This window comes from Marmota marmota, unplaced genomic scaffold, assembly GCF_001458135.2.
Source record: "Marmota marmota marmota unplaced genomic scaffold, marMar, whole genome shotgun sequence".
In the NCBI taxonomy this organism is placed as follows: domain Eukaryota; kingdom Metazoa; phylum Chordata; class Mammalia; order Rodentia; family Sciuridae; genus Marmota; species Marmota marmota.
The window spans coordinates 13524365-13551280 of NW_026000101.1; the positions used below are offsets into that span (position 1 = coordinate 13524365).

At 44.6% G+C, this 26916-nt stretch overlaps 1 protein-coding gene across 1 annotated transcript in view; it reads left to right on the forward strand.

The window, feature by feature from the left end:
• The window catches only part of Gabbr2 (gamma-aminobutyric acid type B receptor subunit 2), a 352128-nt gene that overhangs the window by 140262 nt on the left and 184950 nt on the right, over positions 1–26916 (forward strand). Inside the window, exon 3 of the mRNA XM_015492500.2 lies at positions 8074–8244. Coding sequence (XP_015347986.1) covers positions 8074–8244 — 171 coding nt within the window. The remainder of the gene's footprint in view (positions 1–8073; positions 8245–26916) is intronic.

Here is a 26916-nt window from a genome sequence, read left to right on the forward strand (position 1 = left end):
CCACCCCCACCCCGCCCCCAGCCCTGGGAAGCACCAATCTGCCTCCTCAGCCAGGTTCCTAACCTGGAAGTCTGTAAGGTGAGAAGAGCAGCGGCACTGGCCTGAGGTGGGGGCGGCGTGAGCATGAGTGGGATAACTGGGCAGCACTGGGCACAAGTGGAAGGCAGGGCCCGCTCTGTGGTGGGCTTCTGGAAAGACCCTCTTGGCCATGAGGACCAGGTGCAAAGCTGTTCGCTTGGCCGACATCCTGGCTTCCAGGAGAAGTCCACAGCCCTCTGTGAACTGGGCCTTTGACACTGAGATGCTAGGAGATTCGGCCACTGCTCAGGCCAGGTGGCCGTGGGTAGTTCCGCAAAGCCAGAGGTCCTGTGGCTGGTGTGGTTGGGCAGTTTCTGGACCCCTTCATTATCACAAGTACCCAGGCAAGTTCCTGGGTGGGGATGAAAGAAGGAAATGCGGCTTCAGGACCTTCTGAGGACTAGGCTGTGCCCAAGGACCCCCGGGACACCTACTCCAGGCAGGGAGAACCCCTCTGTGCTCCGGGTGCTGCCTGGCTGCAGATGGGGGGCAGGGAGAGGCGGGGACTCCAAGTCCCACTCAGTGCCCACAGCTGGCAGGGTTGGGGTGTGAGGGGGGCACAGCAGCCGGCAACACCCAGTAGACAGCAGTTTGAGGGTGCAGATCAGGAACCTCCAAACCTTCCCATCAACCCTTGCTCTAAATGGCATCTAAACCGTGCAAAGGAGAATGTGAGGCCCTGCTGCGTAATGGACTGATTAATTCAGACTGAATTTATTTGCAATTTTTCTAATACTTTTAATGGGGTGACCTGACCTATAACTTTGCACTCTTTAAGAACATAAGGTTTACTAAATTAAAGGATGGTAACACACACGAAGCAAAACAGACCAAAGGGGAGCATTCAGCACTCACAGTAGCCAACAGAACATCCTCCAGCTTTCCTGGGAAGATCCACTAGTTCTACAGTAGATGAATCTGGATTGAGAGAATCCTAAACGTCGCCTCCTGGCACTCTAGACCTTGTCTCACAAAGTAGTGAACGTCCTGAAAATAGATGAACATTCCTTTCTCTCCTCCCCTCCACCCCCAAACTGGATTAGAGACCAGGACCTGGAAATCGGACAGCTATGTCTTTACTTCATGGTGGCTGATCTCCGAGGCAAACAAAGTGCTTTTTTTTTCTCTTCATGCTCCTCCTGTGTCTTTCCAAATTCAGAGAGTTATAAATTCCTAGAAAAAAAAAATTGAATAGGAAGAGGAGAGGAATATACTCTAAGTGCACTGCATTTTGGGAATTGAGTTCGTTTTTTTTTTTTTTTTATGGGCAGAAAAGAACACTAGCAGCAATGCACCATGGGAACTTAATGTACCATGTTGATCCAGAGTCTTAGAAAACCAGGCACTGAGGATAAAAAATGATGTCACCTAATCACTGTAAACCAGCGTAAGGTGAGAGCCTACTAGACACCAATAGCTGTGCTCAGATACTTACCCTTCAGTTTCCTAAGAAACATTCCCAGTCACAAACAGGCAGAAAACAGGGCCAAGAGCAGTCCACCTGTGGTGTCTCTCTCCTGATAAGCTGAATCTGAAAAGACTTGCCTTGCTTCTGAAGGTGAGTACATTGAAAACATCTTTGAAAAAGTACTTCAAAAATAATCAAAGGAGCACAATACCCAAAAGAAGCAGGGGAAGAGTCCACTTCTGAAAACGATCTATTGTAGGATAAAGAAGAGAACTTTCAGAAGGGTGGTTGGCATCCTCAACCTTCCACAAAACAACACGGGTCCCATGAAATAGCCTGAGACAAGAGGATTGGGGGGGTGGGGATGTGATCACCTGAAGTGAACAGTGAACCCCAAATGTCCATAACACAATAAAAATGCATTTTTATTGTCAATAAAGCTCGAAGCGGAGGCTGTTGCAAATCAGGTCAGGAAACTCAGAACAAAGACCCTGGATGGCTGACATGCGTGTGCACATCTGCTCAGCTATATCATAGAGAGCTTCCTGGGCAAACAGGAAAGGAGGACCACTTTGTCTCTGAAAGACTCATAAAATTAGGAAGTCTGATAACTCCAAATATTGGCCAGGAGGTGAAGAAATAAGAATGCTTATACCTTATCGCCAGAACTGTGGATGATATAGCCATTTTACTAGAAAATGGTGAAAGTTAATATGCACATACTCCGTAATAAAGAAGATGGGATAAAATAAGATGTTCTTCTAAAATGAAGACAAGAATCAAGAGATGAAATCATGACAGCAAATATGATAACTATGGATGTGCAGAATGAAGAGACAGCATATAATAATCAGGTGTGCCAGAAGGAGATGAGAATACATATGAATACAGTAGAAACACACTACGTATGCTGTATTTATTATGTATAATATATACAGTATGATAAGTATGGTATATAATAAATACACTAACTCTATTGTATAAATGATTATTGTGTATAATATACACAATTTAAATATATATATAATTTTTTTTTTCTGAGTTGGAGGACTTCAGTAGCTAAATTAAAGGACGCCTTGTATCACAGATCAGAGTGCTATATCCAGATCTATCCTGGCAATTTTTTTTTTAATTCTAAGAGAAAATATCCTTTAAGCATTCAAGCAGAGAAAACCAGTCCCCTATGATTGAACAATGATTGAACTAGCCTCAGATTTCTCTTGAGCCTCACTTTGTAGTTTCAAGGGAAAGAAGTAGTAGCCCACGGATTTTATACCCAGCCAAATTCCATCATTATCAAGACAACAGAAGCCCATCCTCAGCAAGTTTCCAATTCCTTCCTTTCCTCAGAATATCAGAAAGCGCTCCATCAGGCTGAGACCTGAAGCCAGCATAGAGGTGTGTCCAAGATCACGTACCAAGGGAACACAAGGAAACAAAAAGGCATAAAGAGAGAATAAGATAGTTAATGAGATGGTGCAGGACCAAGCATTTATTATAGAAATATATGCACATAAAGAATATGTGCTGTTTTCAAGAATTAAATATTTAAGATAATCTTAACAGAATACAAATAGAAGGAGGATCAAAGCTATAGACAGAAACACGAGTACAAACTAAAGGGTCATATTCTTTTTTCTTGGTGCTGAGGCTTGCACCCAGGAGTATTTAACCACTGAGCCACATCCTCGGCCCTTTTTGTTTTTTTTTTTATTTTGAGACAGGGTGTTGCTAAGTTGCTTAGAGCCTCACTAAGTTGCTAAGGTTGACTTTGAACTTATGATCCTCCTGCCTCAGCCTCTCGCGTCACTGGGATTTCGGATGAGCACCACCGCGCCCAGCGGGTCATATCTTAATATCAAGCAAGATATTATACAAAACCAAAAGCAATAAAATGACAAAGATATTTATTTTACATTGACAAATGTTTTAATCCTCAATTCACCTAATGAATATCCACTAAGTACCTGCTATATGTATTAGTCAAGAGTACACATTGCTGAAAAAAAAAAAATCATGATGAACCTTTACACTGAAAACAACATAGAATCAAAGCATCAAAGCACACACTGTTGAAAAACACGGGGAAATGGTCCGAGGCAAGAGAGAAAAATTTAGTAATACTATCTCTTAGCTTTTGATAGACCAAGTCAGCAAAAATAGGAAGCATATGAAAATATAATTAGAGCTTGATTATATCTATTATGCATAAGTAGTCTCATAAAGGATTCTATAGCTTACAACTAGAGAGTGCATCTTTTTTCCTCCCAACACCATGGAACTTTTACAAGAGTTTACTGTATAAAAGCCCAGAAAGAAAATCTCAATAATTTGCCAAAGCAAACACTGTACAGGCCAAAAATTCTCAAAACAATGCAATAAAAGTAGATATAACAAAAACTATGAATTAAAATTTAAAATACTCTCAGAAATAGATCCCTGGTTAGGGTTTAACTGGAGCCCTGATCACAGTCTGTTCAGAAACTAATTTGGTTGTGTGAAATAAGACAGGGAGCCCAGAAGTGTGGGTCTTTAAGTTAGGGTGCTGATGCTGGTGGCCCTGGTGTTGCGGATGTTGGAAGAGGAAGGCCTGGGGACCACACAGGATGCAGTGGACAGCCATCGGGCAGGGAAGAGCACTGATGTTAGGAGTCCTTTAATCCTGAGTTCAAGTCCTGCTTCCACCTCTTATTTGCTATGGTGGATAACTCAATATCACCCCATCTTTCAGCTTCAGTCTGCTTATTCATAACTTTTTTCTTCCCAACACCATGGAACTTTTACAAGAGTTTACTGTATAAAAGCCCAGAAAGAAAATCTCAGTAATTTGGTATTGATCTGTACTGGGGGGTTCTCATCCCTCCCTTGGCATCAAACTCACCTGGAAAGTTTTTTTAAAAAAATACCACTGTTTGGGCTGTAGGTCCAGGAATTCTGACTTAGTTGATTTGGAGTGGGATCAAGTTATCAGATTTTTAAAAATCTCCCCAAGTGATTCCAATGTGCAGCCAGGATAGGAACCCCCAAAACAGGTGATTTCTTAGATTCCCCCCAGTTCTGAAGTTCAGCAATACTAGTAGGCACCTGAGCCTGCCCGTGGAAGAAAGTTTCAAGACGCTAAAGCCAGAGAAAGAGAGACACACAGCAATTCAATCAAAATGTGCATTATCTCAAATGGTGCAGAAAATGTAGGCGCCAGTTAATATTTTGCACCCAACATGATTTAGACCTGGGGCATATATTGTACTCCAAGCCTATGGTAAACACAATGGACCATTTATTCACTGAACAGTAACCACCGTAATTACCTACAGGGCAAACATATGAGGTTGTTGGAGCAACAATTAATTGTGGACCTGGAACTAATGGGACAATAACGGGTAAAGTATCAACCAGAGTGTGATTCAGAAATTACATCAGAAAACCAATATTTTCCAAATTGTATTAGATAAGCATTTTGGGGGCTGCGATGGCATGCATAATGTCCTCCCAGGTCCTGAAAAGTGTTGCTCCCAGATTTTTTTCAGATAGCTCCCCCCTTACCCTGGTGAGCAGAGGAAACTTGCAGGGTGGTTTTAATCTTGAGAAAAGAATTGTGGATAATAGGTTAGAGTGGACTGTACAGAGCTGTTCTTTCTGGCACTCTCCACAGGACCTAAATCTCACCCCCCAGGCAGGTGTGTGGATTTTGTTTGGATTATGGGATCCTCTTTGTGAATCTGTTAAGCCATGAAATCTTTTTTTCAGGGAAAAAAAATGTGTATATTTGTATGCACATATACACTCACACAAACTTTTTCCTACAGTTTTTGGAGGGTCCAAAGACATTGTGGGACCCTTCTGTTCTCACGAGGTTATGGCACAGACTCCCTGTCCACACCTCCAGGCACAGGGATGTCACTACTTCGATTGGCAGGGTTTCTATTGCTGGACAACTCTGAATGTGGGGGCTCCTCCATGCACCCCGCTGGACGGTTACTCTCTGCAGCTTCTTCCCATTGGTCCTTATTCTACCTGGAATTTTTTTCAACAGTCATTCTGCCCTTGACTCTTACCAATTGTGAGGTGTCCCTGTCTCTGTGGGGATCTTAGAAATCGATTTCTCTAGGCACTCCCTAGCTTCAGGCAATGGCTGACAGGCGTTGCACGGTCAGCTGCAACAGATTGGATCTGCAGGGGCTTGCAGAGTGGACACAGGACCTCCAGGGATCTGAGGGAGTGGCTGACTGCACTCTGATCAGACCACGGAAAAGGATGGATCTCGATAGCTTGCCCTCCTGGGGTCCAGGGAGAAAGTCCAGTGAAGGACCTTTCTCTGGGACAGAAGGGTGCAGGATGTTGTTTCCCTGGATGCGGAAACTAGACTCTGGGATGTATAGAGTTGAGAGCTGCTGCTGAGACAAGCAAGGGTGCAGGAGGACACTGGTGGACAGTGCAGACTGAGCTTGCTGCAGTTTGCCCTCTCTGGATCAAAGATTTAATGATGCCAAAGAAAGGAGAGAAGGGAGGGGAGGAGAGAGGGAGGGAGGGAGAGAGGGAGGGAGGGAGAAAGAACAGATTAGAAGAAACCATGAGCAATTCTTTCATAATCTCAGAGTAGGGAAGGCCTTTCTAAATATGACACAAAACCTGAAGACATAAGAGAAAAAAGTGATAAATTCATCCACTTAAAAAAAAAAAAAAACACTTTTAGCTGGGCACAGTGGTGCATAGCAGCTCGGGAGGCTGAGGCAGGAGGATCGTGAGTTCAAAGCCAGTCTCAGCAACTTAGCAACGTCCTAAGCAACTCAGTGAGACCCTGTCTCAGAATAAAATACAGAAAAGGGCTGGGGATGCAGCTCAGTGGTAAGCACCCCTGGGTTCAATCCTTGGTACCAAAAAACAAACAAACAAACAAACAACAACAACAACAAAAAAAAACACTTTGGCATGAAAAATCAGACTATAAGCAACATCAAAAGATGAAATACAAACTGGATCAAAACAATAAACAACTTATATCGTAAAGCACTAATTTCTTTAATATAGAAGATAACTTTTCTACAAACAGAGGGGAAGACTAAGAGTCAAATTGGAAAATGGACAAAGGATGGGAACAGTTTCCAAAAAGGAACTAAAAATTGCTGCTAAACATAGGATGAGAGACTCAGCCTCACTCACAATGAGATAAATGCAAATTAGAACTAGAAGATGCCATTGCTCCCCATCACCCTGCAGAGATCAAAAAGGCTGATAACCACCTTCTATGGAAGAGGCCCAGGAAAAGGAGAGCCGAGATCAGAGGAAGTGTCAGGGGAGTGGTGACATTTAAGCTGGACAGATCATTAAAATCGCAACTTAACAACTTACTGGCACTTAAAGAAGAAACAATAAAGGGAAAGACGGACAGATTTGACTACTGAGTATAAATTAAAATACCCACACCCAACACGCAGAGGCAGACAGAGGTCTTTGCCACAGCTCTCACAGCCCGACCTGGATCCCGTCCATATAAAAAGTCTTAATTAAATTCAATTAGAAAAGCATTACAAGAACCTCAAAAAGTAAAGGACACGAAAAAGAAGTTCCTTAACTAGGACACGCTTCTTGGTAAGAACCACATGAAAAAGGCTCAACGTCACGAGGAACCGTGAACACAATGATTCAGGTTTTTAAAGTGATAATTCATTATAAAATTAGATAGAAAAATGTTCTATTCCCTGTTGACAAGAATGTGGTGAAATTGGCCCTCTAATTATACCTGACTAGCAGATATGCAGATTGATAAAATTCTTTGGGGAAATAAGTACAGTCTAAAGGTTCATTTCCTACCTTTTTTCTCCCCTACCTTTGGTACCAGGGATTGAACGTGGGGTGCTTAACCACTGAGCCACATCTCCAGTCCTTTTTTATATTTTATTTTGAGATAGGGTCTCACTGAGTTGCTTAGGGCCTTTGAACCTCTGCCTTAGCCTCCCTAGCAGCTGGGATTACAGGTTTGCACCACTGGGCCCCAGATTCATTTCCTCTCTTTTATCTGGGAAATTTTACATACCAGACTTGGTCCTACAGAATAATCCTGAAATATAGGGGAAGATGCTATGCACAAAGATGCCTGCAGAATAATAGGACAAATTACAAACAATGTCCCCAAACTAGAGACAACTCAGTAAATTGTGATATGTTCATATGCTGGAATATTATGCAGCTATTAAAATGTTTACAGGGAGTTTTTAACAGGATGGTTAAGTGTTGGTAGAACAATGTTAACTAGGGGAAAAACAGTTGCACTGTGTATGTAGAATGATCTCAAGAAACTTTTGAAAAAAGTCCAATCACTGTGCATAAAGATGAGAAAGAAACAGACCCCACATTAATGGTGGATCTTTGGTAGATGCCTGGTTATTTTTTTTTTTTTTTGTCCTTCTTTCTCCTTTTTTGCACCTTTTAACCATCTCTTCCATTTGGATGTATTACTCTTAACAATCAAAAGCCTTAAAAAAAAAATACCTTGCACCATGCGTTTCTGTCCCAAGACAGGATGGAGGGCTGCTGAGCTCCTAGTAAAAAGCATCGTCTCTTTTTTGTTTTCTGTTTTGTTTTTTCAGCTTTCCTTTGCCGCCACCACGCCTGTCCTAGCTGATAAGAAAAAATACCCTTACTTCTTCCGGACGGTGCCGTCGGACAACGCGGTGAACCCGGCCATCCTGAAACTGCTGAAGCACTACCACTGGAAGCGCGTGGGCACGCTCACGCAGGACGTGCAGAGGTTCTCCGAGGTAGGCCAAGCTCTGCGCCCCGGGGGGCCTGGGCTCACCCTGGGCTGCGTGAGTGACAGCCCCCGGCGGCTGCTCTGCTAGATTTCACCAGCACCGTGGAGGCTGCTTGGCCTCTGACAAAAGAGCTGGTAGCTGTGGAATGTGCACCTGGGCCCATGGGACCCTCAGCCATGGCCCTAGAGGGGAGTGAGAACTCCCCTGTCACTCTTCCCCTTACTCCTAAAAGGCCCCGTGGCCTTGTCCTGCTTACTGATGATAGAGTGACTATCTGAAAGCAAATGGGCCACCAATAGGTTTGCTCTTGTGGAGCAGAGTTTGGGGGAGGAATTGGCTTGGAACCAAGACTCCTAGGTCATCTTGGATTGTGCTTTGTGGGTTTTTTTGTTTTTAACAATGTTTTACAAACATGCATAAATACATGGTGCTTTATTTTATTTCATACAACAATACAAAAATATATATGGTGATAGTGTTGTTTTCTCCAACGGCCCTGTCCCCCCCCTCCCAGGTCCCCCCCCATTTTCAGTTTGGTGCTAATCTGCCTAGAATTTTTTCACTATATTTGTTTGAACCTAAATGACTTCATACCAAATATATTTTGCTTTTTTATTTTCTTTGCAACACATTTTAGAGATCCGATTGATCTCGGGTTTAATGACCCAGGGTGTTCAGTCAATGGATGTATAGTGTGACTTATTGAACCCGACCCCAGGGATGTTTACAGCCTTCTGGTAACACAACCAACACCTTCGTGCATAGGCGTGCACCGTGGCAATAGATTTCTAGAAATGGAATTATGAGGCCATTTAAAATTTTGAGAGGGACCCGACATCCAACAGATCTGTTCCAGTTTCTAGTGTCACTGATGGCTCTTGACGATTTCCTGTTCCCACACCACCTTATTAACAGTGGATTGTAGTGAATAGTTAAAAGTTATCCCCCTTTGTGTGAGTGCAAAGTGGTCTTTGGTCCTTTTTTCCTCCTCCATTTGCTTTATATCTCCTCCTTTCTCTTCCCACATTTTTTTTCCCTTTTGGTACCAGAGGTACTTTACCACTGGGTCACATTCCCCAGCCCTTTTTTATATTTTATTTGGAGACAGGGTCTTGCTGAGTGGCTTAGGGCCTCACTGAATTGCTGAGGCTGGCTTTGAACTCTCAATCCTCCTGCCTCAGCCTCCTGAGCTGCTGGGATTACAGGCATGTGCCACCACACCTGGCCCCAAATGTACTCTTGATACTTGGAGCCTCCACCAAACCAAGACATTCCAGGTGTGCGTGTGTGGCAGCCCAGGGGAAACAAACTATGGTGTATTATTCAGATTTCCAGGCAAAACTCCAAGGGAGAGTGAGGAAGGCCACACACCCTGCTGCCAGCCTGGGAAGGAGGAAGTTCCAGGTGAGGGGGCCACCAAGATGGAGCAGAGCAAGGCTGGGAATCCAGCTGAGCACTTACCTTTCAGAGGCTCTTGCCCTGTCTCCATGCAGAGGAGAGGCCTTTTGATGTTGTCCCCATGAGACCTGGGAGAAGCTTCCTTCTCTGAGCCATGGTTTCCTCCCCTGGAAGTCATATAAAGCTAGTAACCCTTTGCATGCCTCCCTACAGGGTTTTTACTAAGATCCAATCTGTAATAAATTTGAAAGAGCTTTATAAACTATAAAATTCATGCACCAAAAAAAAAAATAAATAAAGGATATTTTGGGAGGTGCTTGGAAAGGAGAAGTGCTGGCCCCAACTGTCCCTGGTGATGCAAACAAGACAGGTTTTTCCCAGGCCAGTGTTGCCCTCTCTTCCACCTCTCTGCCTCTCGTCCCCTAGGAGGAAGCCCAAAAGGAACTTGGCCTCCGGTGGGAACAACTCATTGCCAAACACTGAAGAGGCTTTTGCTGGCAGACTGCCCTCTGTAGAGCAGCAGGGAATGTTCCAAAATGAGACTGAAAGAGGCCAATCCTGGTAGAGGGGAAAGGTCAGCCCCCTGGCCTCATTAACACCGGACCCTGCAGGGACTTGGGGGTACTTCCTTCTTTCCAATAGCATCCTATTGGAAAGATACCTCCCCCAATCTCCTCGTTGTGTAGAAGGGGAAACTGATCACCATGAGAGGGGAAGGGACACAGTGCAAAGTTTCAGAGCACCTCTGAGTCATGAGAGATCGTTCACACAAAGTCAGGAGGGCTGTTACTTGGTGGTAGTCCTGGCAAGAACCCTTCTTGATTTAAATCCATCAGCCCAGATGACTCCTCTCTGTGCCCAAGGGCTTTGGCATCCCTCTGCCCATGTCTGGGCTGCATTACTGATATATAGCCTCTGGAAGCTCGCCAGGGCTAACAGCTTTTCATGAGTGCAAAGGAAACTGGATTCCTTTTATGAAACTGGTCGATCAACAGTGTCAGACACTTTTTTTCCGGATGGGTGCGCTGGAGGGAATGTCAAGTGAAAGCAATCCTGAAGTTGGAGGGGTGAGGCAGCAGAGAGGGGGACCTTCATCCCATAGAGCTGTGGCATTAGAACTGTGGAAGCCAGGAAGGTCTGAGGGTCTCCTGGCTTTGGGACCAGCTGCTCCTGTGAGCCCCCAGAGGCTGCTCTGCACTTGGATCAGATGCACTGATCTCTGGGCTCTATTTCACCCAGGATGGCTGTGTGACCTCAGTCAATGTACTCACCTTGCTGACACTAGGGTGCATCAGACCTCAGCTTTGGAGGACCACAGCTGAACGGAGGTGGCTCTGGAATTAATAGGTGTTACACTTCCTGCCAGGTTCTCAACTCTGGTTGCCCAGTGGACTCACCAATGGAATTTTGGTTCTGATTTCTTATTTTAAAATCCAAGACTAAATTCCCTTAGTCAGACTTTTTTTCTTTTCATTTTTTTTCACTTTCAACAACTTTTGAGATACAATCTACATAGCACAGAGTCTGAAGATTCTTAGCGTACAGTTCAATTATTGTAAATACACTGACATGGTCGTGCAATTATCACCACAGTCAAGTTCTAGAACACTCCAGTCACTCCCAAAGCTCCCTTGTGCTCATTTGTTGTCAGTTCCACCCCATAGCCTGCTTTTATAGCTTTGCCTTCTCTAGAAATTTCATGTAAATGAGATTATACAGCATGTGTCTTTGCTATATAACATCGCACAATGTTTTGGGGGTTCATCCACATTGTGGCATGTGTCAGTAGTTGGCTTCTCTCTACTGCTGAGCAACACTCCCTGTTTGGACAGAGCATCTTTGGGGGGCTTTTACATTCCTGATCCCAAGCCATCTCCCAGAGCAGCGGCATTAGTACCTGCTCAAGCCCTAGGGTGATTTCAACCTGCAGCCAGCATTGAGAATTACTCCCCTGTGCAGTTGGCTCAGTCAGGCGTTCAGGTGGGAAATGACCCCCCTCTTGTGTAGAAGTCCTTGAGCTTAGAGTGGCCCAGTCTCCTTGGTGGTCTGATGACCTTCATCAGGTCATGGAGCAGGATGGAGAAGGCAGACAGAGTTCTTGTTCCAGCGCCAGGGCTCCACCGGGTGGAAGACGAAGATGGGGGTGCTGATGAAGAGTTAAGGGTGCTGCCAAGAAGGTAGTCCATGAGGTCCAGGATGAGATGGGATGAGCAGGCAGGTAGCCTGTAGGCCTTGAGGAAGTGGAGCTCTGGAAGGCTCTGGAAGACAATGGATGTGGGAGCGAGGCTGCTGGGTGGGATGGTTAGACCTGGAAGAGGAAAGTAGGAATTGATGGCGTGTAGGACGGAGAGGCCAGGCCTTGGCTGCGTGCCAGCAGCTGAAGTGGAGTGGAGGTGCAGATCCCTGGAAATAGGACCCAGGAAATGAGAGGCCAGAGTGCTGAGCAAAGTCCACAGGGGCACTAAGGCCCAGGTTGGAGGCAGGGCCAGGAGTGGAGATGGAGGCCTAGGAGGACCAGCAGAGGACAAGAGGGGATTGGGGCCTCTCCCCCCACTCCAGACCTATGACTCCTGAACCATCCTCAATCCTGTGACATGACTCACCTGCAAAAGGACTTTAGGCAGATCACTGGCTCTCTCTGAGCCTCAGTCTTCCTCCTGTGAGATGAGGGAGTTGGGCCAGTTGACCTTGAATACAAAGGATTTTTGATTCTAGAAAGTGGGGTTAGGGAGGTCTGGCCCTTCACCCTGATCCTGCCATCACAGGGGTGTGGTCATGGGAATGACCTGGTCTCTTTGTGCCTCGGTTTTGCTTTGGTTTTTTTAAAAGACTATTTTTTTTTATTTTCCGAGCAGTGTCAGGTTCTCAGAGAGGAAGGAAGAGACTTTCTATATATCCCCTGCCCCACATGGTCAGGGCCTCGGCCATTATCCACCTTCCTCCCACAGTGGGGCATTGGTCTAAACTGATGAACTGATCTGGGTGCATTGTGATCACTGATGTCCGCAGATTTCACTGGGGCTCACTATTAGAATTGTATAGTCTATGAGTTTGGGCAGTGTGCACTGACATATCCATGATTACTGTATCTTACAGTGTTTTTGTTGTCCTAAAAATCCTGACATTTCACTGTTTTCCACATTTTTCCATTTTCCATGTCTTATAATTGGATCATACAGAAGGCAGCCTTTTCAGATTGACTTATTTTACTTACTTAGCATGCATTTAACTCCTCTATGTCTTTTCTTGGCTTGACACTTCTTTTTCAGTGTGGAATAATATTTCATTGTCTGGATATTTACTTATCCAGTTGCTGACCAACGGACATCTTGATTGCTTCCAAGTTTCAGCCATTATGAATAGAGCTACATAAGCCTCCTTAGGCAGGTTTTTGTCTAGACTAAGTTTTCAACTCCTTTGGATAAATACCAGGGAGCTCGATTGCCGAATCAAGTGCTAAGAGTATGTTTAGTTTGGTCAGAAACTGCCAGACTGTCTTCCAAAGTGGCTGTACCATTTTGCGCTCCCACCTGCAATGAATGAGAGTTCTGGTTGCTCCACCTCTCTGCCAGCATTTGATGCTGTCTGTGTTCTGGATTTGGCCATTTTAATAGTTGTTCAGTGGTCCTTCTCTTTGTTGTTTTAACTCTCTTTCTCTGATGACATAGGATGTGGAATGTCATTTTGGTATACTTATTTTCCATCTTATTTCTTGGGAATGATCATAGTACCTACCTCTTTGTCTCATGAGGATTAAATGTGTTAGGTCACATAAAGCATTAAGAAAAGAGCCTGGATCATTCAATGTACCATGCAAGGCACAGCTGATATTTTTATCATCATCCAGAATCTGGTTCCTTAGCCAGTGGCTGCCCCCACTCAGGAACCCCCCAGTGTGGCTGTCCCCATCTCTCTCACCCCTCCAAACAGGCTTCAAGACTCCCCACCTGCTGGCTGATCTTCAGTGATCTCAAGGCTCCTGGCACTGACCTTTTCTTACAGGGACCTCCCTCAAGTGGCAGGACCCACCAAGGCCCTTGATCTGCCTGAGACCCAAAGGTCACCATCTGCAGAACTTCCTCTTCAAAGCACCTGCCCTTTCAGGCTCTCCAGGGTCCTGTCTGGCCCCTTGAAACCTCCCCCACTTGCCAAGTTGCCATCTGCCCCACCATAGGGGTCTCTGAGCTCCTCCAAAGTTCCTGCTTGCTCTTTGGAGTAGCAGCCTGGGAGAGACAGCCCTGCAGCAGAGGGCAGGGAGACCCCTTGATGTGTTGAAGCCAGCAGGGGGTGGGCATCCTTGTTAGAACACAGCTCTTTCCTGCCACTCTGAGCAGGAACCTTAGTGTGGCTCAAGAAGACCCTTCATGTCACCCGGCCCCAGCCACCCTGCAAGGACTCCTTTATCACACCTCTGGTCACTTCCTCCTGGCACCTTTGGTCCAGCCATACCTCCATGGGGGCACCTCTCTCTGTAGGAGCATCCTTCCCCACCCAATCACACCTCCCTCCCCAGAGGGATCAGGCTTGCCGCTGGGGCTTCAAGGCACAGGTGTTGGCACAATGAAGTGTAAGAGACCACCTGCTCCCTCATCTTTCCTCCGTGGCCAACACTGATCTCTGAGTCCGCTCACCCTGCGTGATGGTCCATGTGTGTTCAACAAGAATTTCAGCAATGGATTTCTCTGTCCATTAGGTCAGATTCGAAGGGGCAACTGCAGTTATCCCCTCTGTTGCCCTGAGTCGGCCTGTACCTGGGGTGATGAGATGACCATGGGAGATTCAGAAAAATCCCAGCCCTGCTATCCATACCTGTGCCCATTGCTCTCTATCCTGATTGCCTCCTGCCTGAGTCACCCATGCTACAAAAGAGGAGCCGTAAAGCCAGCAAGCCAGGCTCCCCCCCGCACTCAGCCTAGGGCACGCTGTCATTTCTTAACTTGACATCTTTTTTGGCCGTGACATGGTTTGCTCATGGGGATTCTCCTAGAGGTCTCAGTGACAAGTTTCGGGCCTGCCTCTGGAGCCAGAAGTGACCAGGGACTTGCCACATGACTGCTTCCGGGTGACGTTGGTGTGGGGTGTTGGGAACGCATGTAGTTTGCGTCTGAGTGCGTTTTCCTGGAGATTCCTTCTGAGTGGTCAAGGACTCGGCAACCTTCGTCTTTAGGATTGCACAGTCCCATCCTCTAGGGCTGTGGTTCTCAAAGCGTGGTCCCCAGACCAGCAGAATCGGCAGCATCACCATAGCTCCACACCAGTCAGACACTCGAGGGGGCCCAGCCATTTGATCGGAGGCATGCTGGGGTTGGAGATCCACTGTCCTGGAGGAAGGGACAAGCTGAAGGTGAGACCACTGTGCCCTAAGCCCTCTGTATCTGAAAGGGTCAAGCATCCTAAGAGGGCTGACCCACCCCTTGGCTTCCCCTGCTGCAGGCTCTGGACTGCCAGTGCATCCACAGATCCTCTATCACTAGGAGCCAGGAGGGGACTCAGGACAGATCAGATTCTAGTCCTAAGGTTACTAGAGCCCCAACTTTTACCTGAAGAACTTGCTGATGCCTTTAGGTAACTTGGCTGTGGCCAAAGCATGCATCCTCTCCCTCTCTGCACTTCCCCCCACCCTGCCACCCAGTGCTGGAGGGACCAGGCCTGCCTCAGCCAGCAGGGGCAGCTCCAGATCCGTCCTACCCACGCCAAGGCAGCTCTTTATGGCAGCCTCTTTGGCATGTTTGGGAAAGTAGGTCCATTATTTACCAGAATGTGATTTTTAAATTTTTTAATAATGCTATATTTATGTCTTATATACTAAAAAAAGTTGACTTATTACCAGCTCATTTACTGTACCTCATGGATATTATTGCTTTGAGTAGAGCCCCCATTGAAAAGTGAGACAGGTTAAAGGAAAATAAAGTTAGGGATCACATGGGTGGTGTACAGAGAAGGTGAAAGCCCCCCAAAAACACAGGAGCAATTGAAGTTTGGGGACCACTGGGATGAAGGAGGGCCTCTTGGCCACCTGTTCCTTTAACTCAAAGGTGGAGGGTAGGGGAGGCAACAGGCTTTTCCTGGAAACTCTGATCTAGAGCAGTAACCAAGGGAGAGGCTTCTCCACCAGGGTCAAGAATTGGTTCCTCAAGCCTTTCACTGTTTGCCGAGGCCATGGAGCCTCAGCCCCACCTGGGGATCACTGTCACCCATCAGGGCCCCCAGTGCCTCTTTGGCATGTTTGTGCAAGTCAAGGGTTCTTCATCCAGAGGTGTCCGCATGGCTCAGCCTGCTAAAGAAAAGGCGCATCTCCAAGCTGGAATCCTCAGGGTGCCTTGGAGCTCCTGCCCATGGAAGCGCAGAGCATGGTGCTTCTCTCCCTCCACCAGGGCACAGGGAGGAGGAGCTGTCCCACCCTGGTACAGAGGGGAGCCCACAGGGCCTCAGGGATGGTCGTCCCTAACACTCCTCAGAGTGGAATGTGCCTGCAAACACACATACACACACACACACCAACACTTTTCAGAAAGGGGCTGCCTGGTCTCTGCTCAGTGGCAACTTGAGAGGTGACTATGTCCTTGGCCCAGGCTGCATGGATCCTAGAACACAGGGGTGAGAGAGGGAACATGCTTTCTTGAGGACACTCTTCTGGGGAAATGGCCATGTACAGTGACCTCCAAGCTCTCCCAGGGATCCTTCCCAGTGCCTTCTGCAGCCCCAGGCCAAGGTTCCCTGAAGCAGCTCTGCAACAGTACCTTCAGCTTAGGAAAATGTCATTGTCCCACCATCTACTTGTCTACTACCATTTTTTGGAGTACCTACTATGTGCTGGCATTACAGCCAGTCAGCCCGCACAGTGCCATCTGTTTTGTAGAGGGACGGTTATGTGACTTTGCAGCCAAGAAGTGATGGGTATGTACATGAGCCCAGGTTTGTGCCTTCCCTGGTGGAGACAGGCTAGGGGTGGGGGGTGATGGCCCTGCACCCCGACCCAGAAGCAGGGAGGTGGGTATGTGGGCTGAGCAATCTCTGCCCCAAGGCATTGCCTCCCAGTCCTCGGGAGCTATTGCCATAGGATTCTGCATTTAACTTTCATTCCTTCCCTAGCTCCCGGATTGCAGCACCTGGCATGCCCCTCCACACCTGCTCCTACAGCACGTTCCTGCCTTATTTGGGTTGGGCCTCTTGGCTGACAGGCAATTGCATCTTGTAGCTACGGGTTTTCCAGGGCTATTCTGGTACATTCTGGCTGCAAGTTCTCCCCCAGGGCCCATCTGGCAGGCTTGGGGAGTGCCAGAACCACATGAACAAAGCAGTGGTTTGGGGAAGGTGTGTGGAACCTTCCCTGTTCAGGAGACTGAAGAGTCTGTTGGGGCTCCATCGCTCCAGGCACAGGAGAATGAGTCGGGAGGAAACAAAGAAGGGGAGGGCTTCTTGTGCCTCCAAGTTGGGACTTTGCCTGCCAGCAGTAGGGAGCCAGGGAAGTTTTAAATACAGGAGTGAGATGGTAGCAGTCTTGGGTGCAGATTGGGACAAGATCAGAAGCTGGGAAACCAGCCAGCAGGCTACTGCAGTAATTCAAAAGAAAAAGCATAAGATTGTGGTTACTTTCTTATACAAAAATGTCAGAATCTCTTGTTATTTTTTGCTTTTTTATTTAAAAATATTATTATTTTCCAACTGTAATATTGATATGTACTCAGGGCAGAAAACTTGGAAAACACAAAGGAGCAAAAAGGAAAATTAAACATCAGTCATAACCTAATGTATTAGTCTATTTTCTATTGCTATTGCAAAATACCTGAGGCTGGGTACTTTATTTTAAAAGATGGTTTATTTAATTCACAGTTCTGCAGGTTCAAGGCCATAGTGCAAGCATGGGCTTGAGTCTGAAGACTCATTGGGGATGGCATCACAATGGAGAGCTCAAGAGGGAAAGGTCACATGGCAAGTCAACCCTCCTTAGAGAACTAACCAGGATCCTAGGAGAGCTACATAAGCACTGCCTAGGACAGTGCTTGGAATGACCTAATTACTTCTCCCACTTGACCCCTTCTCTTAAAGGTCCCTCACCACCTCCCAACTTTGCCACAGGGGCCTCCAACCCATGACCCTTTGGGAGACAAACCACATCCAAGCCACAGACCTACCCACTGAAAGGTCACCGTTAGCATCTAGGCTTACTTCATACAGTTTTTTTTTTTTTTAAGGTGCACAAATAAACCTGTATAAACAAATACATGCTCTTACTATAGATGTGGCTAAATTTGGCAAACCAAGGGGAATGTTTTCCCAGGTCAGCAAATGTGACTCAGAATGACCATCCAGTGCTTGTTGACTCCCTGGTTCTAGTGACCCCTGGGGATCTGCCCCCCCTGGGCTATAGCCATCTCTGATGTGATTTTGGCTGTATAATCATCCAGTGTCACTTATCCTACAATCTGTTCCCTTCCTGTGTTCTAATAATTCTGCAAAGATTCTGTCCATTGTTGGCCTTCTCAATTGCTTTGGAGAACTACTAGGTCCTTTTTTTATTCTTCAAAAATTCTTTGTATTTTCAAGGAATTTGGAACGGGACAGGGGGTAGATGCCTATCTCTGTACAATCTCTGTTCAAAAAATCCTCCCCGTGCCTGCACTATCAGGAAAGTGCCCATTAAATGGGGAAGTAGCTGCCAATTGCTGCTGATTATAAACAATGATACAATAAACTCATACTTGAATTTTTGTTTGAACATCTCTGATTATTTTCTGTGGATAAGTTCCTAGAAATAGCAGTGTGCACATTTTTGAACCTTTTATACGTATTGCCAAATTGTCCTCCAGAAAGATCACACCAATTTAGTTTCGTTGCAGTATATGAAAGCCGTCCTTTGCCAACATCGTGTATTATTCTTTTCTGATCTTTGGCAATTGCTATTTTCATTTGCATTTCTTTGATTACTATTGAGATTGAATTTCTTTTTGACTAAGATTCTCGTTTCGGTTTCTCCTTTGTAAATTGGCAGCTTGTGTCGCTGGCACCTTTTCCTATTGGAGTGTTCTTTTTCTTACTGATTTATAAATATTCTTTACAAAGTAAGGCTATCAGCCCTTTGTCACATTTGTCAAAGATATCTCCCCATGTTTCATGTGGCATTTAATTTTGTTTTTGTTTGGATTTGAGATATTGAACAATCTTAGTGCTTGATCCAAATTTATCAACGCTAGTTTTTCACCTTTAATGTTGTGCTAAGCAAGTTCTTTTCATCACAAGAAATTCTGTAAACATTCAGCTGTTTTCTTCTAGTGCTTTTATTACTTCATTTTTCAGTTTATCTGGAATTTCAGTATACGATCTTTCTTCTGACTGTGCAGTCACTCAATTATTCTTTCAGTATTTAATTAATTTATCTCATTTTAAATGCCTCTGCTAAATTTTATCTCATCATGACTCATTTAAAACGCCTATGCTAAATTTTGTCTTCAGAAAATAACTTATACTACATTTTATATATGTTTTGGACCATTTCTGCATGACGGAAATATAGTGCAAGTCACCTATGAGATTTTAAATTTTCTAGTGGCCAGATTTTTAAAAAGGAAAAAGAAGCAGGTAAAGTCAATTTAACAATGCATTTTTTTAAAATATTTTTTTTTAGTTGTAGATGGACACAATACCTTTATTTTATTCATTTACTTTTATGTGGTGCTGAGGATCAAACCCAGTGCCTCATTCGTGCAAGGCAAGCACTCTGCCACTGAGTCACAACCCAGCCCACAATACATTTTATTTAATGCAACATGTCCAAAACACTATCATTTCAACACCTGACAGGAACAACCTAAGTGTGGTCCGTGGCCACCAGGTTGGACAGTGCAGATTTAGACTGTTCCTGAGTTGTCAAATTTGTTCCATTGATCAACTGTTTATTCTAGAATTGAAATCCCAGTGTTTTAAATAGTATTCTAAGATATTATGTAATGATATATATATTATAATATTATATATATAATATATATATGTATAAATTATATATATTGTATAATCCTCCCTTCTTTTTTCAGGGTCATCTTTGTTCTCACCAATTTAATTGGTGTTTCCAAAAATTCTTTTGGTGTTTTTATTTGAATTCCAGCAACTCTATGATTGATTTGGGGCAGATGTGATGTCTTTATGCTCCTGCACGTTTCTCCATCCAAAGTTTCTTGCTGGGTCTTCAGCAAAGTGGCATCATTTCTTTATGTAGTTTCTTTGCATTAGCTGTTAAGTTTATTTTCAGGTATTGCTTTGGGGAATGGGATCCATTTTCCATGACGTTTTTAAAGTAGTTATTGCTGGAGTATAGGGAAGCTATCGATCTGTGTATACACTTCTTACGACCGGCCATATTGAACTCATTACTTCTGGTCGTTTTTCTTCTCTTAATTCCCTTGGGATCTCTAGGTAGACAACAGGAGTACATTTGCTTGCTGTTTTTTAGCATTACAGCATCTTTATCTTCATCATTTTTTCATTGAGGCGTAGTGGTTAGGGCAGGATGGCTGCCTGCCTGCGTTCTAATTCCAACTCAGCTACTTATCAGCTGGGTGACCTTGGGAAAGTCACTGAACTTTTCTGTGTCCCTTATAATGGGTGCTTACTCTTATGACCTCAGGTGTCCTGAATATTAAAATAGTTAATGCGTATAAAGCTCAGAGCTTACAACAGTTCCCAAAGGAGCATCCAATGCATATTCATTATTATTGTTGTGTTTACAATTGTTTCATTCACTAGACTTTCTAGAGTCATATTTAAAAATGATGATAATACTGGGCATTCTAGTTTTATTCTTGATTTAGTAAGAATGCTGTTAGTGACATATTCCTTAATATTCTATTTTATTGACTCAATGTGTGCACCAGATTGGCATGCTACAGAATCAGATGCCCGTTTAGAATCTCTATTGGTAACTGTGCACATTTTTTTAAATCTATTAGTGTGACAAATGATAGTCATCAGTTTTCTTATGTTCCCCTACAATGCATTCATTTGTTTAACATATTTATCAATGACCAGCGTCTGCAGGTTGTACGCTAGGCACTGCAGACCCCTGAGCGAATGAAAGAAAGTCTCTGCCCCTCAGGGAGCTTCCATTCTGGTGCCAGGGGACAGGTGGTACAAACAATGGACAGATAAATGGACAGTATGTCAGGTGATAAGGGCTAAGGAGAAAAAATGAAGTTGGGTCGGGGTGTGGGATGTGTGGTGCACAGTGGGACAAGGTCTCGGAGAGAAGCTGTCACTGGAGCAGATGCCTGGAGCAGAGTGAGGGCAAGTCACAGGCTGTCTGGGGAAGAGGGCTCAGGTGTGCAAAGCAGCTGGTGAGGGAGGGATTTGGGGTGCTGGAGCAACATCGGAGAGGTCCTTAGGTCTGGGACAGGGCAGGAAAGGGATAACAGAATGGTCGGCTGCGGTGGGAGATGGGTGACAGTTTGTGGCCCTTCTAGGACGTTTGTGAGGACTTTAGCTTATACTTTGAGTCAGCTGAAAAGCTACTAGAGAGTGCCTTGGTTTTTGTTTTTATGGGGGAAAAGAATTCACATAACAGAAAACCCACCATTTTAACATTATAAAGCATACAGTTAAAGGATATTTCATTTGTATATGAGTATGTACAACCATTACTGCTAATTCCAGAATATTCTCATCACCCCAAAAAGAAATTCCATGTCCATTAACCTTCACCCCAGCCCCTGAGAACCATGGATCTACTTTTTATCTCTATGGATTTGCCTATAATAGATATTCCACGTCAATGGAATCATAAAATTTGGGGCCTTTTGTATCTAGTTTATTTCACTAAGCATAACGTCAAGGTTCCTTCTGCTATAGCATATAGCATTTCCTTTTCTGGCTCGATAATAGTCCAGTGTGTGGTCACAACACATCTTGTTCATCCATCCATCCACCGATGGACATTTTGATTGTTTTTACCTCGGTTATTATAAATAATGCTGCCGTGACATTTGTGCCTATGCATTTTTGTGTGGACTTAGGTTTTCAATTCTCCCTTAGATAGCCAAGGAGTGGAACCGCCAGGTAATTCTGTATTTAACATTTGGAGAAACTGTCAAGCCATTTTCTGGTTTGCACCAATGGATGCGTCATTTTGACATCCCCACCAGCAACGTACGAGGGTTCCAATTTCTTCACTCCTTGTCAACACTTGTTATTTTCGATGAAAAAAAAAAGAAAAGAAAAAAACCTGTAGCCACCCTTATGGGTGTGAACTGGTATCTCTTTTCAATGTGCATTTCCCTAAAGAATATCGTTGTTCAGCATCTTTTCATGCTTATGGGCCATTTGTATACCTTCTTTAGAGATGTGCCTATTTGACTTTTTGGCCAACTTTTGATCAGGTTTTCTGTTATCAAATTGTAAGAATTTTTTTACATATCCTCGATATTAGACCCATACCAGATATAGTTGCTTCTCAACTTAGGGTGGCATTAGGTGCTGATAGACCCACAGTAAATTGAAAACATAGTAAGTTGAAAATGCATTTAATATACCTAACCTAATGAACAGCTTGACTACCTAGTAACTTAACTAGCCTAACTAAAATGTGCCCTGAACATCCACATTAGTCTACAGTTGGATAATATCTAACACAAAGCCTTTTTTATGTTGAAGTGTTGAACACCTCATGCAATTTATTGAAGACCTGTATCCAAAAACACTAACAGCACAGCATACAGTAGAGGATTGGGGTGTCACCTCGTGAACACATAATTACCTGGGAGCTGTGGCTCGCTATGATATTGCAGGAGACAGTATCACACCGCATATCACTAGCCCTGGGGGGAGGGGGGAAATCAAAATTCAACGTTTGGTTTCCACTGAATGTGTTTAATATTTGCACCACTGGAAAGTCAAAAAAATCCCAAGTCAAACCATTATCAGTTGGGGACTCCCTGTACCTGGTTTGCAGATATCTTCTCCCACTCTGTGGGTTGTCTTTTCACTTTTTTTTTAATATATTTTTTTTAGGTTGTCAATGGACCTTTACTTTATTTATTTATATGTGGTGCTGAGGATCAAACCCAGGGCCTCACACATGCTAGGCAGGCGCTCTACCTCTGAGCCACAACCCCATCCCTCTTTTCACTTTCTTAATGGTATCTTTGCATAAAAGGTTTTAGTTTTGATGAAACCAAATGTATATATGCTTCTTTTGTTGCTTTTGCTTCAGACCTCATATTTAAGGACCATTGTCTAATTCAAGGTCGTGAAGAATTCATTACACAGATTTTTTTCTTCTGAGAGTTTTATAGTTTTATCTCTTATATTTGGGTCTTTGGTCCTGTGAGTTGATTTTTAACCCCTTGTGAAACGAGGCCTACCCTCCTCTTGATGAGCATCAGCCAGGTGCCCTTTCCAACACAGAGCTGGGGAGCCTGCCCTCTGTGCCCATTGATCCTGCTTCCCTGGTGGCACTGCTGACAGTAGCCAGCCTGGTTACTGACTCTGATCCAGGTCTCTGGGCAGCTTCCAGGCATCCTCGGGGTCCATCTCCTATGGATCCAGAACCTCTGTTAGCTTTTTCTCCTCTGATATCCATGTCCCTAAGAGTCAGAGACAAGTTTCTCTTAGAACTCTGCCCCCGAGTTACCCCATGTGTTACATAATAGAGCTATCTGCCACCCTCTTTGGTAAAGCATACACCTTGATTGCTGAAGGGAGGGGCGGGGTCTGTCTTCCCTTTAAAGATGGCCTCCTCCCAGGGATGGCAAACCTTTCAGTGTTTAATTTCCTGAAGAACATATAACAAAACTAAAAAATAATATAATAAATCAACACACACGTAAGTCTTCAGTGAAGCATCCCATAATACCATTATCTTTTTTGTTTTTTTGTTTTTTGTATCGAGGATTGAACCCAGGGGTGCTCTTCCACTGAACCACATTCACAGTCTTTTTTTTTGTTGTTGTTGTTACTGGGGATTGAACTCTGGGGCAGTCGACCCCTGAGCCACATCCCCAGCCCTATTTTGTATTTTATTAGAGACAGGGTCTCACTGAGTTGCTTAGGGCCTCCCTGTTGCTGAGGCTGACTTTGAACTCGCAATCCTCCTGTCTTGGCCTTCCGAACTGCTGGGATTACAGGAGTGCGCCACCACACCTGGCCTCAGTCCTTTTTATTTTTATTTGCATAGGGCCTCACTTAGTTTTTGAGGTTAGGCTCAAACTTGTGATCCTCCTGCCTCAGTCTCCCGAGTCATTGGGATTACAGGTGTGGGCTACTGCACCCAGACCATTATCTCATTTTTTAACCAAAGGATCAAATCTTGTACTCTTATTGGCTCTACTCCTATTTATCTACTTTCTAATTTATTTGGTTCTGCTTTTCTCTTCATTAAAAACTCCATTCTTTATTTTGCCATTTTTTTCTTTGTTTACTTTTTAAATTCTTTTTTTGGCTGCTATTAAGTGTACCTAAGCAGGTAAGTTTGTCTTTGATCACAACTTTAGCCAAATCCTGTATTTTTAGCTAAATAATATCTCATCCTCATTATAACTATTTTGTAATTGCACTTTAAGTTTAAATACTAGGGCTCTACTCCTCTAAGTACCCGTTTAAAAATGCAGTAGTATCTGTTGTAAGCTATAGACATTAGCACACTTATTTAATCCCCAGCTCTCATAAATTCTCTAATTTTATGTTGTTTTTATTCCTTACATTGTGGATATTCTTTATTGTTTTGATTTAAGGTATTGATTTTTCTTTGAAACTATACTGCAGTTATTATGACTTTAACATTCAAAAACATATTTACATGGCTTCAACTTCTATTGACATATCTTTCATGAGTTGTGTCTTTCAATTTATTTGTCTATGGCATGAGTACATCATTGAGTAATGTTTTTTGGGAAAATCATATGACTTTTATATCTATAATGCCGTTGCATAAATCATAGCTTCCCTCCATTGTTCTCCTATGATGACAGTTTATCTAAGTATAGATTTCTGTGATCATAACATTCTTCCTCAAACCTCTTTAGACATTACATCAATGTTGTAATGAAGTCTGATGCAATCTGATTTGGTTCCTTTTTAGATAATCTCCCCATGACCACCATCCTGGATGGTGTAGAATTCTTCACCTTTGGAATTAAGAAAAAACAGCACACATCTGATGTTTGTCTGTCTTGTCTAAAATGTAATTACCAGTTTTATTTGAGGAATCTGCTCTTTCTCCAGACTGGAAAAATTTTCTTCTATTATATCTTTAATTATTACTCTTTTGTTCTGCTGGGTTTTTTTTTTTAGAAATATTAAGTCATGACTGAGTCTCTGTAGTGTATCCTCCATGTTATTATTTTCTCTCTGTAATTTTTATCTTCGTCCTTCTTCTCCACATCTGAGAGAACATCTCAAGGTCATCCTCTACAATATCTACCAGTGTTCTACAATTAAATTCTGTTCTTCACTGCTTCTAATGCTTTTTTACAATTCTACATTCAACGACAGAATTCATTTCCTATCTTTATTATCTTAACTCTACCAGGTTTCTTTTAATTCTAGTCTCTTTTGTTGCATATTCTTACATTTTAGAATCCAGCTTTTCTTTAATGACCTTGAAATATAAAACAGACACTATGATTTACTTTCATAAGCCAAAGCAAATCCTTTTAGAGATGATATTCTTCCTCTGCTTGTATTCCTCGTCTGTTTCCTTGATGTTTTAGTTTTCACGGGTTCCATGTGCATTGTAGGCTTTCTTGACCAGTATTTTCTTACAGCATGAGTGAATTCCCCCTGGGTCCCCTCACTGTTTTATCTAAACCCTATTGGATTCTTGACCCTGGATATCCAACCAGAAGACTGGAAGATTGGGGAGCCATCTTGTGCTATGGCATTCTCCTCTCTGTGGTTTCTTCTCATTGTTTGTTAAACAGCTACTCCAGGTGTACATGGGTGTGCCTGGCCTGGCCTCCTCCCTCCATGTCCTGACTGCACTGTTTGGACGATGTCCAGGTCTAGGTTGGGAAACTGGACTTGGAGAGTCTTTGCTTGTTCTAGTGTCCCAGCCTCTCCTGAAGACAGGTGGACTGCACAGCGAGACGGGTCTCTGGTGGTAGGTTCTATGTGTGGCCCAGCCTCCCCTCCAGGGCTCCTTGCCCATGAGAGGCTGTGAGGCTGCCCGTCCCCCAGCATATCCGCCCTCCCAGCCGCACCACGCTACTTTCTGGGGAAGGAGAGCTGTGAGTCAGCCTTCAATCTGGCTCCTTTGGCACTGCACCTAGCAGAAATTCCTCAAAGTAGCTGGCATATTGATGGCACTCTTTCCTATTTTCCACTGCTGAAGCAGATCCCCCTATTTTTATACTCCCTTCGTCCTTTCTGTCACTTTCAGAAGGAGGTAGCTTAGGTGGGAGTCGGACATCTGTGCTCAGCTTTACCATCTTTCCCCAAAGTTTCACAGTTAACAGAGTTTCCCATAGTTTGGACTTTGGTATACAGAATCTGCATGAGGGTTCCTGAGCGTTTCCTGTCGTGTGGCCTTCCTTTTCAATCCTCATATATATATATTCTGGCCCTCCTTGTGTCTAAAACTACTTCAGAGTTTTTCCTGGGCACATTTCCTCTCCCTCTCAGATTTCAGTTTCACTTCCTCTCCATCAGATGGGTAATTCTCCCGCCAAGCATGGTGTCGCCAGTCTCAGGGCAGTGATGCCGTACCTTGCCAGGGACGCCTCTTCTGGCATCCTGAGCCACATCCTGGCCCTCAGCGATGTTGGTGGAGCTCCCTGCGTTTCCCCCCTGAGCTGCCAAAGTTATGACCTTCAGGTGGAAACGGCAGCCCAGCTACCCTGCCTCCCAGTCCCCATCCATCCCCTTTGGAAGCCTCGCGTCTCGCTGGAGAGCCATTTTGGATTCCTCCTGGCATGCCCAAGCTCTCCTGGGTGAGTCAGCAGCCGTGGGCAGCAGGCGGTGGGGTGCAGAGGCTCCCCGTCTCTGCTTGGCTGCCCGCCCCAGGAAGACAGCACATCACACAATTTGCCATATCAAGTTTGTGAACAGCTGCCTCCTGCCCTCCGTGGGGAGTCACCGAGCTCCACACATCTGCTCCTTCCGGGAATGGGGGAAAGATCCCCCCACCACGGGCACCTGAGGATCCCCCGGGGTTGCATGGGGTGCGGAGTGGCATTCTCCTGCAGGACGTCCACAGCCAGCCTCCGTGAGATGACCCGCCTTCCTGGGTTTAGACCAGTGGCACCTGCCTCACTTCCCTCCCAGTCCCCACGTCCTTGCTGGGGTTTCTCCACCTCC